The sequence below is a fragment of the Drosophila obscura genome, unplaced genomic scaffold (genome assembly GCF_018151105.1).
Source record: "Drosophila obscura isolate BZ-5 IFL unplaced genomic scaffold, ASM1815110v1 contig_150, whole genome shotgun sequence".
NCBI classification, from domain to species: domain Eukaryota; kingdom Metazoa; phylum Arthropoda; class Insecta; order Diptera; family Drosophilidae; genus Drosophila; species Drosophila obscura.
The window spans coordinates 11,207,529-11,226,087 of record NW_024542736.1 but is presented as its reverse complement, the minus strand read 5'-3'; the positions used below and the strand labels follow the sequence as shown (position 1 = coordinate 11,226,087).

Here is an 18,559-nt window from a genome sequence, read left to right as displayed (position 1 = left end):
TGCCACTAATATTATTAATTTGCAAGTTTCGTTGCTCCTTTTGCCCCGAGTTAAGTCAATGGCAAATATCATTCATGGTATTTAGTGGGCAATAAAACAAGCAATGGGAATTTCCATTTCCAGAGCGAAACTGATTTAAATGCTTTCTTGAGCATATTTCCGGCTTCGGTTGCAAATATTTGCTTAACTGATTGAACAAACGGGGAGAACTGGGAGACGAAACACTGCTGGAAATTAAGTTCTAGTATATGGCTATTTGCGGTTTCCTCATTTCTTTTTGATTCCTGATTCTACGCTTGATGTGTTTTCCTGAAACCTTTCATCGATTGAGCAGCCAATGGTGTGCAACACAAGTTAAAAGACTTGTGGTCATTGCACACGGTTCGGATTTGTTGGTTCGAAACTTTTAGCAAAAGTGCGAACGATTTGTGGTTAATAAAAGCCATTTAAGAGCCACATTGAATATTTATAGCACTGAAAGTACTATGATCAGAAATGTGGGAGAAGAAGGAAAAATGTTGTCACTTTCGTCAATGTTTTCTCTGGGTCCATTGACAGTTTTCTTTAATTAAATTTTCAATCAGAAAACGACAAAAGTATTGCCACTCAGCCTATGGTATGCATCGAATCATTATGCCAGCCATGAATTTGATTAGCTTAGAGCCAAATCCGAACAGACGAGACAATCGGCATAACAACAAAAACAACCAGCCAATCTCCCGTCCAGGGGAATGGCACACAGAAATGCCTAAAGGCATTCATTCTATTTATCATTTATCCAGCCATTTATCGAAAGACATTCGAGACGATGAGCGGATGAGGGGCTGAGGAGATGGGGGCATGGTGATGGGGATGCCGATGAGATATTGCTAAAATAAATGGAGGCATTTACATTTAAAACATTTATGCGTAAATATTTGCCGGCTTTAAGGGCATTAGCCGTATCAGGACAGAACGCAGCATATTGTTTTGCACATGGAATGGGTAACGGTCTGTGCACAAATCTCATTGAATTCGAAACCATTCGAAAGTTTCCAGCAAATAAAACATCTATACACGTATGCACATGTCTGTGTCTGTAACTATACAATCTAAAACCCCCCGACTGTATTAGTGGAATTCAAACTTTTTCGAGCGTAACTTGAAAAGTTTCAATTTGTGCATGACAATCTCCCTGTGTCTGTCCGTCTGTCTGTCTCTCTGTCAGTACGTTCGCCCTAGTACGTGTGTGTCTGCTTTTTCAGTTCTGTTCTATTCTGGCAATATAGTTTTGCCGTCGATGTTGGGATAAAAGTTTCTGCCTCGGCTATAACGAGCAGCAGACAGGGCTGACGTACAGTTCAGGGCTTTTGTTGAATTTGATTTGAACAACGAACTATCCGAATTTCAATTAAATGCTGGTGCAGCACCAGCTGAAAATCCCTGGCCAAGAAAATCGATTGCCAGAGCCAAGTCGCAGTCGCAAAACTCATTCACAAGTGCAACAAAAAAAAAGGCCAAGAGCTGGCTGCTCAAAGGTGAGTCGAACGGCCACTTGGTGCGCCGGGTCTGAGGCGCCACCTCCGAGGCCCGTCCAACAGCGAATCAAGTGGCAAATGCCAAATGGCATCGTGACCCAGAATCTGCAGCAGCCAAGTACGAGTATCAGGCAGTGCATGAACCCAGTCTCCTGTGTGCACTGTGATCCGGAATTGGCAGAAACTAACGAGAGGAAATTGGGTTCCAGCAATCGAATAAAAAACTATGGGGTCCTGCGAAATGGAGTGGATGTTTTTATCGATTTAAGAAAAATTTAAAAACTCGAAATCTCTAAAAAAAATAGTTCATTCCCGGCATCGTCAAATTTCAGAAATCGGATTATCCTTATTTGAATTGACATGTATATTTTACCAATATTGAAAAAGAAAAAAAATGTTACACGTATCGCGATTAATCTTTTAACAAAGAATTAGGTTCTAGATTATTAAATAGATTCTTGGTTTCAAAATGGTTTATAAATACATTAAAGTAATTCCTTATTTGTTCTGCTCGAAATATTCAAACAGGGTTCATGTTTATTGTTTGATTTATATCTACTGATTGATGATAGTACTTCGGTCAGTAAGAATCCAACGAATAGCTAATTAAGACTCTTTCTGCTGGCCTTTCCGACCTCAAGTCATTTGTTTCCTTTCATGGACTCACAAGGAGTGTTGTTGCTGGACCCAAACAACATACAATGATATAAATTGCCAGAGATTGAATACCATTTGTAAGTCTTAAATACAATGCCTAATTATATTTGCTTTTATTAAGTTTTAAGCCACTGTTCCTTGTGCGATTTCTCTGAATGTTTTTGGTAGAGTAAATCGATGCTAAAGCTGCCCAGAATCCCTCATCTATGTTTGTTATACTCAAAAAGAGTAAAGGGGTATATTGTATTTGTGGTAAAAGTGGATGTGTTCAACGCAGAGAAGGAAACGTTTTCGACCCCATAAAGTATAATGCCGAGAAGCGACTCACACGTTCCTTCTCGTTTTTTTTCTAATCTTCTGAGACAATGCTGCTGTACCCAAATCAAAAACCATTATCTGGAATGCCATGAACTTCATCTAAATATATACCAGCTACATTTTGTAATTCTGTTTTCTTCGAAACTCCAGCCCAGTGTTCATGGTGCGATTTGTATCATTAGGGAACGAGACGACCTGGGACTGTCTGGACAGCAGGCTGGGACCTGGGCCAGGCCAGGCCAAGCCAAGCCAAACGACGGCTAAAAACGTACATATTCAAAGTGTCAGACAACTAACACTGGCAACTTTATTAAAAGAGAGAGCAACTTGCTGCACAGACACCAGACACGGAAAGAGGAGGACAGCGAATGTTGGGTCTGAAAGAGGTTTAGCATTAGGTGACCCCCTCTTCCCACCCCTCAAAACTGTTCCTTTTAAATAGACAGCAGTTCCCGTTTACGTAACCACTAAAAATGGCGCTCAATGTGTTTCCGTTTTGTTCTTTCGCTGTTCGGTTCTGTTCTGTTATTTTCTGTTCTTTCTTAGGTGTGGGGTGGGTCCTGTTGTGCTCTATCCCGTTCTCTGTATGTTATCTTTGTGTGTGAGTGTCTGGTGTCTGTGTGGGTGTTGCTGTTGCTGTGCTCTTTTTCCGTTTCACGTGCTGCGCCTGCAAGTAGGCAACACTCGCATGGCCGGGGCGAAAGTTTTTATTGTTTGCTTACTTGCTCAACACGCGCGATGCGTCCGGATCTGACGATGGAGGCCAGGACGAGGGCCAGGGGCCATTGTGCCGCAGCAGGATGAGCCCGAGAGCCGCGACGCCGTCATTGTCGTTCTTGATTTGCGTTCTGCTGTTTGATGGTCGTCCTGTGGCCGTGTGGCAATGTGGCGCTGGGCGTTTCGAATAAAACCCAAAAAATAAAGAAACTTTTTCCGTTTGTTTTTGTTGCTTTTATCGCAGTTTATTGTTACTGTTGTTTTGGCTGATAGCAGCTCAAAGTTTTCACACGCGCGCGCTTCGTAATTTTTTAATGCCTGCGGCTGCTTTTTCTTTGTATTTTTTATTTTTGTTCCTGCTGTCTGTCCAAACAATTTAATTTGTCATTAGCCTGTCACTGGCTCTATTTATACGACTGTCCGCCTTGGACTATAAAAAAGCCCCGAAATCGATTTGTTAAATTGGAATTTCTTTCTTCTTGGTTTTTTTTTTGTGATTTCCCCGCCTAGCAGCAGTTGCTGCCGCCAACTGGCCACAATTTGCCGCACGTTTTGGTTTTTTTTTCGTTTTGGCCAGCAGAGCAGCGTGAACACGTACAAGACGCCGCCGCCTCACAGGCACAGGCACAGGCCCCCTTCACAAGTCAGTTCTCACATAGATGGAGTTTTTGTATCGGTTTTAGTAGTGCCACGAAATTGAAACACGCACACGCGAAGTCCTTTACCATTCGATGCCCCAGCCGGCGCTTAGGAGTGGTGGCTCTCGAGACGTATCCCCGCAGTACCCAACACAATACCCAGAACTGTCACTGGCACTTTGGGTTACTTTCTACCAAGCATGTGTGACAAGTGGTCACAGGTTTCGATTGCTTTACGTTGGGGGGTTTTTGTATTTACTGGCCACACAGCCTGTGCGCTTGAAAGCCTGAGAGCCTCTCAGCCAGCTGGCGATGCGTTGTGGTGGGTGCCTGTTCTGGTAACTGGACGCAAACTGAATGATGGCCAACGTGCCAAGTCCTTTGGCGGCATATCAACACAAGCCGCGGCGAATTGGCATCCCTGAGAGCGGTTTCAAGGAAGGAGAGCTTCTGCGCAGTGTTTTGTGGCGGGAAAAAGGAATTTTAAATTACCAACAGGGATGCTTTGAAAGGTAGTAGATTGTGGCTGAGCAATAGTCTATCATAAGTACGAAGCTGTGTAAATCAGTGTATTAAGGATGAAGTTATTAATTACAATCTAAAGCATCCTTTTTGGGGTGTATTTTTTTTTGGTACTAACTTTCGGTAGAGAACATGTCCAATCCTATCTACTACACTCTGAGCAACCCTACCAGCATCAGCTGTGCCAACCCTCAGCCCCATGTGGGGCAGGGCAGCCACTCAGACCACCCTGGACCACCGCCAATCGCTTGCTGTTTCGCTCGTTGCCGAATTTGCCGCACCAGCAGCAGGCCCCAAGGCAGTCAGAGACAGGACAACTACTACTCGTACTTCGTACTTCCCTTGGATCCCATCATCACCCTCCCCTCCCTTTCCGCATGGCGTCAATATTTGCATTTGTAATAAAAATATTGTGATGCCACCACACACACACGCACACACAGACACCCCCAAAGCCGCGTGCGTAAATCTAAAAAAGATTTGTTATTTCAGCTCATGTTCATGTCGTGCAAATCAGAAACAACAAAGGGGCAGGGCGACACAACATGCAACAGCAGCAATGATGGCAACAACAATAGCAATAGGACAGCACTCCCAGCTGACGAAAGCAATATGCCGGCTCCGATTCCGACTCCGACTACGGGTCTGGGCACGGGTATGAGTACACGGGTCCCCCGACTGAGCGCTTGTCAGGGCACATGTCAAAGTTATTAAAATTTCATAAAAATATACAGAAGAGACAGAATTTGATTCCACGATTGCGTTGTGTCACCGACAGTTGTGTAGTCTCCATCTAAGTGACGGACTGAGTGACGGACTGACTAACTGACTGACGGACTGACTGACTGATAAGGTGCAGGACTATTTGACACTCATTGTGTGCCTTTAAATATTGAAATGCTGATGAGCCATAAGGCGAATGCGAGGGTACTCATCAGCCAGTGGCCTCTGGCTGTGGCATCCGACGCGTGTCTGTCACTTGTCACGGCCAAATTGGCGCGTCTTATGAGCGATGAATGCCTCAATGGCATCGGGGATCACTCACTCGCGAGCATCGCCATGGAGTGGCGGCACTGTGTCCTAGAGATTTCATAAGATTCCGCTTCGACTTTGATGAATGAAGTTTGGTTTTGACTTGCATTTATTATGCCAATCTCCAGTGTGGTTTCGCACAGCTTAATATAGCTACGGGGTATCCAGCTACAGAAAATGAAAAATATAAACGCTAGAGTCGACTTTCTGCTGCCCATGGGATAAACTTGGGCACATAAGAATTTAATTTATTATTTTAAAACTTAAAATCGAAATTTATTTATTTAAGCTTTGAACCAGTAAAATCAACTGCAGTACCAAATGCTTTGTACCTCGTTTTCTTGATTCATGGAGTAGAGGAGGAACGATATTTACATTTCTTATGGTCTCCATTATCCAGGTGGAATATGGACATGACTATGTTGACCCACCTGTTGCCAATCAAAATCACATGTATCTAAACAGGCCAAAAACTCCTCCCTTCCCCTATATTTATGTTTGATACATTTGCACGAATGCCACATGGTCATATACTCTTTGAGTGCCGGGTAAAATAATTCAAAACATGCAAAACCAAACGCGTTTAATCGTGATGATCCCAGGACCCACAGCTAACAGCTTTACCATGTCCCATACCATTTTTCAAAATTGATTGATGTACTACGAGCTGAAAAAGTTAAACAAATTTATTTAATTTGACTCGCCGCCAAACCAGAATTAATTCCCGCGCCATCCTGTCAATATATTTTTTTTTGTCGCGACAATATTTGAATTTTATATTTGCTACAAAATGTTCATCAACGTTTGTAAAGTCTCTTTCAAACACAGTTTTTTCTTTATGAGTTTTTAAAAATGCTGAAAAAGTTGTGCCAGTGGTGGGTGGGATGAGTTTTTGGGGGTTCAGCTTTGCAGGGGAACTTTTCGATGTGATGTCTGTCACCTTTCTGGTAAATAAATTTAATTTATAGCGCCCTATGAAAAAGCACAAACTTTTGCTTACAGGTGCGAGCGATTTAAGGCATTCAAAGTGTGTGTGTCGCACGAGACAGAAGCGGGTCTCATGACAAATTACTTGCCTTGCCAAGACCAAAGTACAGAGCACCTCTTTTTGCCATTGGCACAGAGCCGTCATTGCCATGACGTCGGTTAAATTACACATACACACATTCACACCCACACACACACACATTTGGCATTTGGCAAATAAAAATCACTCATTCGACGCTTGAGCCAAGGCATCCGCCGGTTGCCAGGGGGGGGGCCTTTGTAAAAATTTGTAATTTGTCAGCCGAACCCGAGGCATGACAGTTATTTATAAGTTTACAACTGTCGCCGGCTGTAATCAGCTTTACTTCTCTGCTGATAATATGCTGTTAATGTACTTTTGGCCAACACTGTGCGGAGCGGGTAATTTCGGTTTTATTTACTTTCCAGTTTGTCCAGAACTTTTCCCGAGATAAAGGGCATGACTGCTGGGTCAACGGGCAATCCTTACATTATTAAAAAAAAAAGGTATTTGACTTGTGGGTCAGACGGCAGTCCATGGGTTAAATAAAAAGACAAATTGTTTGGCTAAATCTGTAGTTTTCATAATTTTATTTTGTTTTTTTTGCTTTGCTTTGCTGTATGTTTTCCAACTTGAAGTTCGTTATGTTGCTTTATAATACACATGAATTTCAGATTCACTTAGTTAGTGGCTTAGTTTGCCGTTTACTTGACTCTACTCGAGGCTAGATTTGCTTCTCAGTTTGGCTTAATACTAGATCCTATTGTACTCGTATTTTTTTCATGGAAAATTGCACAGCAAACCTACAAGAAAACAATGTTACAAAAAGTTGTTGCTTTTAGTTGTTAAATAAATAGCTTGCACACATACAAACATACATATATACACAGACAGACATATAGTACACACATATAATTTTTTTGTTTTGTTTTGTTTTGGGTTTCTGTGGTTTATAAAAATATAACAAGTTCCTTGGAGATTCATTCGATTTGTTTTTTGTTTTGGAGAGGGTTGCCTTCTCTTTGTCTTCTTAAGGAAAGTCATACATACATACATACGCATAAAATAAATACTTACTATGATATATAACATTTATATAGACGTATATTTATTCATACACCCTACATATAGTACATAGCGAGCTTTGGCTCTATCTCCTTTCATTTTACTTTATTTAAATTGTATTTTTTCTTTTCTGGGACTAGCATCGCAAATTATTAAGAAAATGTTCTAGTTGCTGACAACTTGGAAGAGATTTGTTGTTCTCCATATAAACGGATTTCCTCTGTTTTTTCTTATTTCTTTGTCGTTTTGGCTCAACTTGAGAAATGCTCTTGGCCTTCCGCTCTGTGGCGCATCGAGGGTAAATCATAAATAGGTAAGTTTTCCAAACTGTTGCTATAATAATTTTATGGACTCGTTATGGAGTACACAAAGTAGTACGCAAAAATGCTTTCTTTGTCTGCTTTATTTGCCTCATTTGCCTCATTTGCATTTCAATTGCATTTCATAGTCGAAATTTTGTAACGGTTCCGGTTGTTTTTGGTTGGTGGAACGTGGTGGATTATATGTATTGTATGTATTTTGAACACTACTCAGCGTTGTGTTTGGGCCGCAATTGCTGGAATCAAGTTGCTGACTTCAGAAGCAGTGCTCAAGCCTTGCCTTCCCAGGCTACACAGTCAACTTAATTCCAGGAACTGCAACGCAATTGCCTCTGATTCGTCGTCACACTCTCAGGAACACGCACTTATTTCGTCCCGATTATTCACATTCAAATTCAACACTTGGAAGCGGAAACGGATACGAACTACGGATACACTTAATTCGGTTTTAGTCCCATAATCTGATATCGATGCACTTGACTATATGTTGGTTAATCTTATGTTGGGTCTCACTAGAGGTTACTTTTGATTTCGACTGCCACTTGGTAATGCTAGAAATGTCTGATACAACTAGATATTTTTTCGCTATGCTTAATTTATATGTAGGTATTTCTTTTGTTTAATTTATTGAATATTTTCGAATCTTTTTGAGCATTTTCAATTAATGCGATTGTCGTTAATGGGTTCTAGCTTTGCTTTTGCTTCCATGACTTTGTTTGGTTTCTCTGAATTTAATTGCAGTTTTTGTATGGTGAATGGAAAATACCTTAATACATATACAATATACATATGTAGGATAGATGTCTCCTCTCCCATAGACGTCTATGTTTTGCGGTCTGTTAATTGGCACAGTTTTAGCATTAGCTCTTCTAGTTTAGTGTTCGTATTCGGTTCTGGATGTGGACCTACGAGTATAGCTCTGTGTGTTGCAGTGATTGCCATTTGAATAGATTTTTCTTGTAATTTTTAACAAATTTCTGCTAGAAATGATTTTACAACCTTCACTTAATTTAGTCGTACAAAAATATTTAGTATTTACAACAAGATTTAACCGACACGAAATCAAACATAAATAAATTGTCCTACAGCTCTGTTCTCGGAGACGCAGAATGGAAAACAATTTATGGAGTGCACTGTGGTGTGCGCACAGTGGGGTTCAGGAGTAGGGTACAAAATTAAATAGCACGCTCCAGCGCATGATTGATTAATGTCAACATTACGAGTAAATCAACCAGCGCCAGCGCATATTAATTTTGCAAATTAATGGAAAATTTTAATTGCATTAAATGGATTCCTGTCCACCCATTCTCGTCCCTTCCGCACATCCGCACACACCCCTTAAACGTGGCTGGAGGCCGTCGAGGCAGCTGCATTGTTGTTTTTGTTCCATTTGTTGATGTACTCCATGGGTATTTCGATCTGTATCTCCTGCACATCGTCCCCCTTACTATCGAGAGTGGGCCTGGCGCCGGAGCCGGAGCCGGTGCCTGGTCGTAGACCGGCCCCTGCTCCGACTGAAGCTGCTGCAGTGCCTCCTGTGACCGCCAGGCGGGAGTCGCTCGCTGCCAGCCGCTGCTGCTGCTGGGCAATCGGCGTCAGGAGCGCCTCGTTCCTGTATTATAAGTTGTCAACCATCTGGGACTGGCGGCGATGCGAGGGCGTGGTCGAGTTGAGGTAACTCTCCGAGTAGACGCTCTTGGCCCGCTGATCGTAGCGCAGGCTCGAGCGCCGAATGTCGATGTCCAGGGGCATGTGGCGGTCCTTCCACCAGTTGCAGAACAGACACAGGAGCGTGTTGCGGAAAGCCTCTCGGAAGTCGCGATTGAAGTAAGCGTAGATGAGCGGGTTCAGCGTGGAGTTGAAGTAGCCGATCCAGAAGAGTATGGACACCACGATATCCGGCACCTGGCAGGGGCCGCAGGTCATGGAGAGCGTGTACCTGTGCCGGCGAGGAAGAGCGAAATGTACATAAATGCCTGATGCATGAGTGAGCTTGCGGCTTTGCATAAATGGGATTATGTGTGTGGGGATTTATCGTCTGTGTGGGGGGGGTGGTGTTAGGGGGACGCTGAGGCTGCCAAAAAGCACAGCCTAAACAAAGGCAGACGGGTCGTATGAGTAATATTTAATTATGCATGCGTGACATTAGATAAATTATGCCGCAAATCCCATGTCAGCAGTCCCGACACTCACCACAGGAAGAATGGCAGCCAGCAGAGGATGAAGGTGCCCATGATGATGCCCAGCGTGCGTGCGGCCTTGTGCTCCCGCTTCATTTTGATTAAGTGCTTGTCCTTAGTGGGGGTGTGCTCCTGCTCGACCTCATGCAGTGTCAATGTTTTCGACGAGCCCGAGCCACTCATTGCCTCACCTATACCACAGAGGGTGAGAGAGGTAGAGGGTGTTGATAAATGCTCAATCTCATGGAGCTGGTAAAATGAACTCTCACCTGAGGGCTGCATCGATGGGCGGTGCATCAACATGGCATTGCCGTGGCGCATCATCAACTGTTTCTCCTGTCGATTGGCCTCCCGGAAGATGGCCAGGTAGGTGAAAATCATGATGGTACACGGTATCCAGAACGAAATTGAACTCGAGATGATGGCATAGTACTTGTTAACCACAAATGCACACTGCTCCGGATTCTCCTTGACGAACACCTTGTGCTCGTCGGTCGTGTACCAGCCAATGAAGATGGGCAGGAACGAGAGCAGGGCCGGTGATATCCACGTGTTCAGCAGCATAATGCCCACCACGCGTTTCGTCATGCTAATCGGATACTTGAGCGGCTTAACAATCGCATAGTATCTGCAAAAAAAAGGGGCAACAAAAAGAGAGTTGCAGCCATATTATTACCGGTCCATTGCTGGCTTCTGCAGCTGGCAGCTGGCAGGAACTGTAACTGTAATTACCTATCCACAGATATGCAGCATAAATGCAAAATACTCGCTGTCGAGAAGTACACATCGAGACTGTTCCACAAATCGCACAGGAAGGGGCTGAAGTTCCAGCTGAAAGAGTTTAATTAACGGGAACATCAATACCACAATGATTACTCAATAATCCCAGCATCCAAAAGGTTATACCCCGTCATATCCCGTCCCCTGATTGTAGCTGATTATCGAATGCATGATTTGGCAATTTCCCTTCCTTTTGTGATGATTCATTTCTGGCTTTTACTTTTGCGCTGCTATTTATAAATAATGTTATGAAGTCATCGCCGGCACCAACTCAAGCATTTTCCACCAGCTATTCCATTTGAATTTTAAATCATTTTCACCAAGTGAAAGTTGTACGCAACCAGACTGGGTCTGCAGTTGACTGTCGCCTGCCCCAACTTGCCCCAAAATGTAGGCTGTGGAACTACCGAAGCCAGACCAGACTCTCCTTCTTGTATATGTATATCAGTCCGCCTGATTTATGTGTTTATCGATTTCATCTTAGCTTCGGTTGTCAGGTGACATTGCCCCTGAACTGAACTGCCACTGTGGATGTGGAGAGCCAAATTAAAAGCTTAAATGCACCGTGGGACCGAAAATAGGCCATGGGGCTTGTGTGCAGAGACTGGCGGGGTAGGGGCCGGGGTAGGGGCTGCATGAAAAACTCATTAAAACTTGCGTCGCCCTTGGTTGCCACTCTGCTTGGTCTCGAGTCTTAACTTGGGCTTGGGCTTGTGCGCGGGCCTCGTTTCGCCTCCCTGTTGGCCAGAAGGCAGTGAAATTTATTATCGGGCGCCCCGTTTGGCATCAGTTTCAAAAACTTTTTGACTATTCAGAGGAACTGTGTGAGCATGCCAGCAGCGTTTGCCAGCCCCAACCTTTTCGGCTCTGTTCTGCTCTGTTCCGGCCTGGCCTGGCCTGCCACGGTCTGGGTCTGGCGTGGTCTGGTCTGGTCTGTGCTTTGGGCGTAGGCGTATTTGGTTTTGCACTCCACTCGGTCTGCCATTCTTTGTTGCATGGAAGGGTATGCTCTGCTCTGTATGCTCTGTCATGAATTGACGCTTAAGCCGGGCAGGGCAGGGTCGTGAAGTGAGTGCTGCAATGGCGATGCCGCTGTCGCTGACGATGAGGAAGGCAGTGGCAACGATGCCGCGGGCAAAGTAGCGTCAATTATGCAACTAGCGACTGTGAAGGTGAAATTGCTAATGAATGCCAAGTGGAGGCGAGGCGGCTCTGTGGCTGCCTGGCCTGCCAGGAAAATGGGCGACAACAACTGCGGCCAATGCCAATTTATATGCAACTCTCGTGGCCAAGTGCCTGCCGACTGAAGTTTTTGGCCTGGCAGCAAGTGCACACATTATGGATGCGCTGCCACTTGCCACTTGCCCCACCTCATCATCAACATCATCATCATCGCCACGGTCATCGTTGCCTCATCATCATTGTCGCTGGCAATGACATTGCAAACATTTGCATTGGTGGGAGCCTGGGCGCCGAAGTCGGGCTTTAAGCGAGGCCTTTAAATCAGCGTCCATGCATAATTAACTGAACGAAGCCCGCCTGCACTTTACATCTGCGTGTCCACATACGTACATGTATATATAACCATATCGCCTGGCAGCCATAGACAGTCATAGTCATAGTCGGACTGCTGGATGGTCGGACGTTTGGCGTGAAGGATGTGACCATGTCACACTCTGACGGTTTTTGTCCCTTAGAATAACATTTCAAAGTTGTCGGTTCTGCGTCCCTACGTGTGTGTGAGCCCCATACGTGTATACATACATATACTATATATATATATATATATATATATATATATATGTTGAAAGGGTATATGAGGTCTCAGATGAAGTTGACTTTACATCCACATTTGTCTAGTAAGTAGCGACAGTTGTGAGTACCCTCTAATGCCAGTTTTGCCAGCCCTTAGTTTCTTCGAAAATTATTTCATATATGTAATTAAAGTCCAGCTAAAGGGTATTGTAAAGTCAATTCTTTCGTTTATTTTTGAGTCTTACTAGTTTTTCTTTTTCACATTTTAATTCTTGAACACAAAAGCACGCACAGGGCCATAGTGGAGGGAGAGATGACTTTCTGCATTTGCATTTACCCACACAACCACACACTCACACATACACCCCCTTAGAGCCCACACAGCCCACATAGATACACACTCTCACACAGACAAAGACATTCAGAGAAGCATAAATAAACGTTGCTTTCATTTTTCAGGGATTTTTGTGTTTCGGTTGTTTGTTCTGCAACTGCCACGCCCTGTAGCAGCCCTACACCGATCCCCCACCACACCATACCCCGTGTCCCTCATGGCAGTGACCACCCCACCCCATTCAGGGTGCCCGTTGCTGGTGCTAGTGCACCCCCTTTTGGATGGCTGGCATTTTGTTTGGCGCTGCCTTTAGTTGTAGCTGTAATTTTTGCAACAGTTTTGCTTACTTTTGTTGCACAGCCGAGGCTTTGAGGGTATATTTTTTTTGCCGTTGTACTTACCGCCCAGTTACTTGCACACTAAAGTTAAATGTCATGGCCATAATAGCGACCATTATATCAGCCATGGCTAAGGAAACTACAAAGTAATTCGTTATAACTCTGCAACGAGAAGAGAGAGAGAAAGAAGATGTTAGAAATCAGAGAACAATATCAAGCAATACCAATAGAAAGGCGGGGACAATCATGCCCCCGGGTGGGCTAATCACGATATTGTATGAGCGTGAAGTGCGTGAAGAGCCTCAGAGTGCATGACTATTGGTATATACAACAGTAAATGTGTATGTGGGTGTGGGAATACCTCAACCTGTATGTGTGTGTGTGTGGATGGGATGGAGATGGGGCGGGGGGTTTTCTTTTGTATGAGTTGACAGTTTGGTCCCTCCTGCCAACTGGGGGTCTTTGTGATGCATTCTGGTGCCAGCATGGAGTATAATTGAAAAGCCAGTCAAGAATTGCAAACGATGTCGAACCAATTCCACCAGGGGAATGGACAACACCCAATGGCAAGACAGGTCGACAGACCGATAGAGAGATAGATAGTGCTGCGGTTGCCCCAATCGTCTGGGTTAACGTTTGCCCCAGCTTATGCCTATTTTGTTATTTAAATTGAGCTTTACTTCGTGTGCCAGCACATGCCTTTTGCCAATTAGAGTTTGCTTTCCAGCACTAAAGACTCTCTCCCCTAATCGAATGCTTGAGCACCACTTATATATGCCTTAAATTTTGCACTAAACTCTGAACATTTAAGACATCAATATTTGACTTTAATCAAAGTTACTTTAGCCCCATCTTTTAGTCTTCGTTTTACGTTCCCTCTCTGGATAATAATCTGCCTGCAATGCTCCATTATCCTTCAAGTACAATTTGCCCAGGGCTAGCGCTTAAATAACTTTCAACGCCTTAGACGTTAATTGCAACAAATCGACGCCATTTTGCGAATGTTGCGCCATTAGTCAGTCTCCTCCTCTCGGCATCATAGTAGTTGAACTCGGGTAATAATTTGCCTGCCATTTAAATTTAAGAAAAATAGCTTAAAGAAGCAGCTGCTTGTGTTGGCTAAGAGCGGAAACAGTTGCCGAGCATCCTTCAAGTGCGTTAATGAGCCTTCGCCTCCACCTCCGCGTCTACCTCTACCCCCAATCTCAATGTAATGGCAAATGAACGCTACATATTCCCAAACATACAAACATACATATATACAGATTTACATGTACTTTCATAGATAGATACTCTTTGCTGCGGCTCATCTTGGGGCGAGCCCAAAAAAAAATACGAAATTTTATTGTTTGCCATAGAACATTTTAAATTTATGCTGTCATAAAAACCATAAGCTGCCTTAATTGCCAAAGTTGTTGCCGCGCGGTGTGTTGTTGTCGCTCTTCCGCTCGTTCCCTTTCCCCCTCGCGCCACTGATACTTTCCCTTGTTTTTCCCCCAGCACTAACCCTCCCAACCTCCCTCCCTGCATCCCACACACCATTGTTGCATGCATTTTGTTTTTGTTCCATTTTCTCTTTGAGCAACATGCTCGCAGTGTTTAATTGTCATTTCTTTCGTTTCTGTGTTTTTTTTTTTAGAGCGTTTTTTCCACATTTTTATTTCTACTGCCTCGTTTCACGCTGCGTATGCGTAATTTTTGCAGCCCAGAACAATAGGGAATTTGTGCAAAGCTGCTCGAAGGCTGACCATATAGATGGAGCTTGCTAGCTACTCTTGGGATTTTTGTGAAACATTTTCAGAAATTAATTATTCCTAGGATTCAGGGCCCCCAAGGAGACCATACTCTCTCGGGGTCTCCCCCATTCATTATCACAGCAACATCATCATTATCTTGATCGTCATCATTAGTTGGCGGCGGAGGGACTGGTCTGACTCTTTAACTGGTACTGGGATAGGGTCTGGAACGGGAACTTGGCACCTGGATCCACTGACACGCAAGTCACTTAAAAAATAAAACGCTTCTCATTAGCAGCAAAAGCAGCAGCAGAAAAAGAAGTAAACTTAAGCGACTTCCAACCTTAATTATGCCTTGCCTCTTCCCTTTTTTTCCATTATAATTTTGTAGCTTCTTTTTTCTTCCATTTCGCAAAGTTTGTTTGTTTTGCCTTTTGGCTTCATTGCCCCTCGCAAACTTTGGTTAAGAGCATTTAAAGTTTCTTCATTTGCTGTGTTAAAATTCTTTGTAGAACGTTTAATAAAAAGAAAAGTCTGTAGGCGAATATTTACCCCCTTCTATTAGCTGGTTTTATATGAGATAGAATTGGAATTTACCAAATTATTTTTCAGAAAAACATTTATTATCTATGAGTATGTTAGATAAAATAATATCTTATTTACCTACATTCCCTTGTTCTCTCCAATTCGAGGGTACAGTAAAAATCGGAACGTTTGTCAGCCTAGAGAGGAGGGGATGAGAAGCAGAAACCAGAGACAGCGGCTTTATGAAGCGCTAAATTGATTCGCCTGCCAGTTATTAAGGCATAACTAAAAATATTAACGAACCAGGGGACGTCGACGTCCCATCATTTATCACTTTAAAGTTTTTTATGATAATGTGCTTCTCTATAAACGATGGGCGAAAGACGCCGTTCAGCCCCCATTCCGCCCCAGCAGTTGACAGCGCAAGTAACGAGGACACCCCGAGATGATGAAATGTGTCTGTGTGCAAGTGTTTCTGTGTGTGTATATATCTGCGGCAGATGTGGAGATGAGCAATTTTGAATGTGAAGGTTTATTTGTTTATTATTGAGGCCCAGTGACGATCCAGTCGTCAAATCTGCAAAATTGGCATCATAAAAAAATTCCGATCTGAGCCGGTTGGGGAAATAAATTCGAAATAAATTAAAAAGTATAAGTTGAAAAGTTTCTTGTATTTTAATGGGAGAAAGTATTTATTTAAACTCTTTAAATACTTGTGAGAAAAGTAAATCAAGGCGCTAATTTTAAAGGAAATATACCGCCATACACAGCAGACTTTATTTAATTAAGGTGCTTCAAGTTTCTTAAGAGATTAATAAAGTGCCCCACAACATTCTAGTGATTGATATAAGTTTGATACAAATTTGATTGCTAGTAAAAAAAGGTTTATTTAAGAGTTAAGAGTCAAGAGTGAAGAATTGTAGAACTGGTCAAATTGTATACTGATTAAGAAATGAAATTAGCTTAAATTAGCTTAAATAATGAAAATCAAATTTCAAAATATACGAAAATGTTCAATGAAGCTCAAAAGTTTTGATTTAAATCATTTAGTTTTTTTTTCTGAGAAATGTAAGTCTCTACCTGCATTTAATGGAAATTATTTTCCCAAAATTAAATCATGAACAAAGCTTCCAATTAAGAACCCCTAATATGCAAATTGGATGATTAAAAAAGTCACAAAAGTTAATTTGCCATTAAAATAATGCATTTCGGATCTTTTGTTGTCTGTCAGAAAGCAGGGACTACAGAAGGGTAAAAGTAAAGCAATTAAATAGAAAAATGGGGGAAATATGGCCAGACGCTTTGCCGAAACGCAGGATAGAAGAAAACTGTGACGGTCAATTATGAGCTTAATAAATAAGGGACAAAGAATCTGCATAAAACACGGACGACGCAATGACAGGGCAAAGCGAGCACTAAAAGAGAAGCAGCCAACGGACATGGGGCATGCCCCAGCAGCAGCTCTGGACGTGCATGAATTTTATGCAAAGTTGACGAAAATCGCGCAACGAAGGCGAAACGCTTTGTAATTTTTTAAAGTGTTGCGAACAGAACAGGGAGCGGCACATGGAGGCAGCTCTGCAAATTGGCAATCAAGACAACCCTGCGAACAGGACGCTGGTGGGAGCTGGATGGAGCTGAAGCAGTTTTATGCAAATTACGAAAGAATTACACGGAGAGAGAGCAGCTCTAATTGCTTTTTCACAGATAATTAGAATGCGTGGGCCATGTTGCTGAAGCTGCAAGTGGTTGATGCGGATGGGTGGGGCGGGGAGTACGGGGAAGGCTGTGGGCTGTGGGTGCCACCCCGAATCCTATAGAATAGGGTTATAACTACATGGTGAAAAATTACGTATACGCACCTTAATTTTCTAACACGCATCACAGAAATAATAACAAGCAGATTGCCGCATATGGCCGCTATGATGATCAGCAGCATGACGAATGCCTTGAACAGCCAGAAGACACTGTCGAGCCAGTCCTCGTCCTCGGCTAATGTGGCCAAAGAGGAGCCGGCCTCCAGCAGGCCACTGCTCTCGTTGAAAAGCGTGGCCGCCAGCTGTGTGGCGTTCAGTACGTGCTGTGCAGGTGGGACTGTGGGTGTGGAAGTTCCCTGCAGTGGCAGTGCAACGGGCTCTGTATCGGCGACCGGTCCGGACAGTGCGCTCGTTGTGTGCAGCAGGGCCGCGGTGGTCAGAACCGTAGCCGTCACCCTTGCCAGGCTCCAGCCTAGACTATTGCCCTGAGGAATCGTTGTGCTTCGCTGTGGCTGTGTCTGTGGCTGTAGTGGCGGCTGTGGCTCCTCCGGCGCTGGCTGGTTGCCACAGCAGCAGCGTCTCTTGCGTATCCTTGTGGCACTGGTGCGATGCCTTTGCCGCGGCATGTTGACGGAGGCCGCTGCCGTCGGCAGCTGGCCAAGATCGGGGCACAACAACATGAGTCGGGATCTGGGTCTGAGCCGAAGTCTGCGTTTTAGTCTGAGTCTATTTTGGGGAATTTTCTTGGGGCTTATTGCCTTTCTTTTACTTTGGTTAAGTGGCCACAACGTGTAACTTGGTTACTCTGACACTTTGTTTTCTTTCGGGGCTTTGGTTAACTTTTTAGCACTCGGTAATTGGCCTGCGGCCTGCGGGGGTCGGACTCTGGCGCGTTACGCATTAATTCGCTGGGCAGGCAACACCTACGCGAACACCTGCAGGAGCACCGACAACGACAACAGGGACAGGGAGAGCGACCGCCATTTGAAATTCACGACACGCGTAGCGCCGGCGACGTTGAAACCAAAACTGAAACGGCCACCGCAACGGAAATTGATTCGCGAAAGTGGCCCGGACCCGGGACTGTGTTGGCCACGACAACGTCGTCGCAGTCGCAGTCGTCGGTATCGTCGGTGTCGTCGTCGTCGCCGCCGACGTCAACGTCCAACGTGGCTGTCCTTGCCAGCCAAAGCCACCCACTCACTGGCTAATGGCCTCGTTGCCGCTGCTGCTGCTGCTACTTTTGGCCGCTGCTTCTGATGGAGGCTGGCTGGATTGGATTGGATTGGGCGCCTGGCTATTTACTTTGCGGCTTCTGTTTTTGTATTTGTAGTTCCTGGCACTGTTGCTGCTGGTGCTGCT

At 44.1% G+C, this 18,559-nt stretch overlaps 2 protein-coding genes across 2 annotated transcripts in view; both read right to left on the bottom strand.

The window, feature by feature from the left end:
* The window catches only part of LOC111066504 (octopamine receptor beta-3R), a 37,250-nt gene extending 33,065 nt beyond the window's left edge, over positions 1-4,185 (bottom strand). The window contains 1 exon segment of the mRNA XM_022355189.2: positions 3,215-4,185. The gene's annotated coding sequence lies outside the window, so the exon portion shown is untranslated.
* A 3,226-nt stretch (positions 4,186-7,411) lies between these two features.
* Positions 7,412-17,958, bottom strand: LOC111066410 (octopamine receptor beta-2R). The gene is made up of 6 exons (XM_022354981.2): positions 17,303-17,958; positions 13,243-13,341; positions 10,705-10,803; positions 10,242-10,600; positions 9,986-10,163; positions 7,412-9,731 (listed from the first exon to the last, which is right to left on the bottom strand). The coding sequence occupies exons 1-6, from the start codon at positions 17,875-17,877 to the stop codon at positions 9,410-9,412; spliced, it is 1,632 nt and encodes a 543-aa protein (XP_022210673.1). The 5' UTR covers positions 17,878-17,958; the 3' UTR covers positions 7,412-9,409.
* Positions 17,959-18,559: the final 601 nt, after the last annotated feature.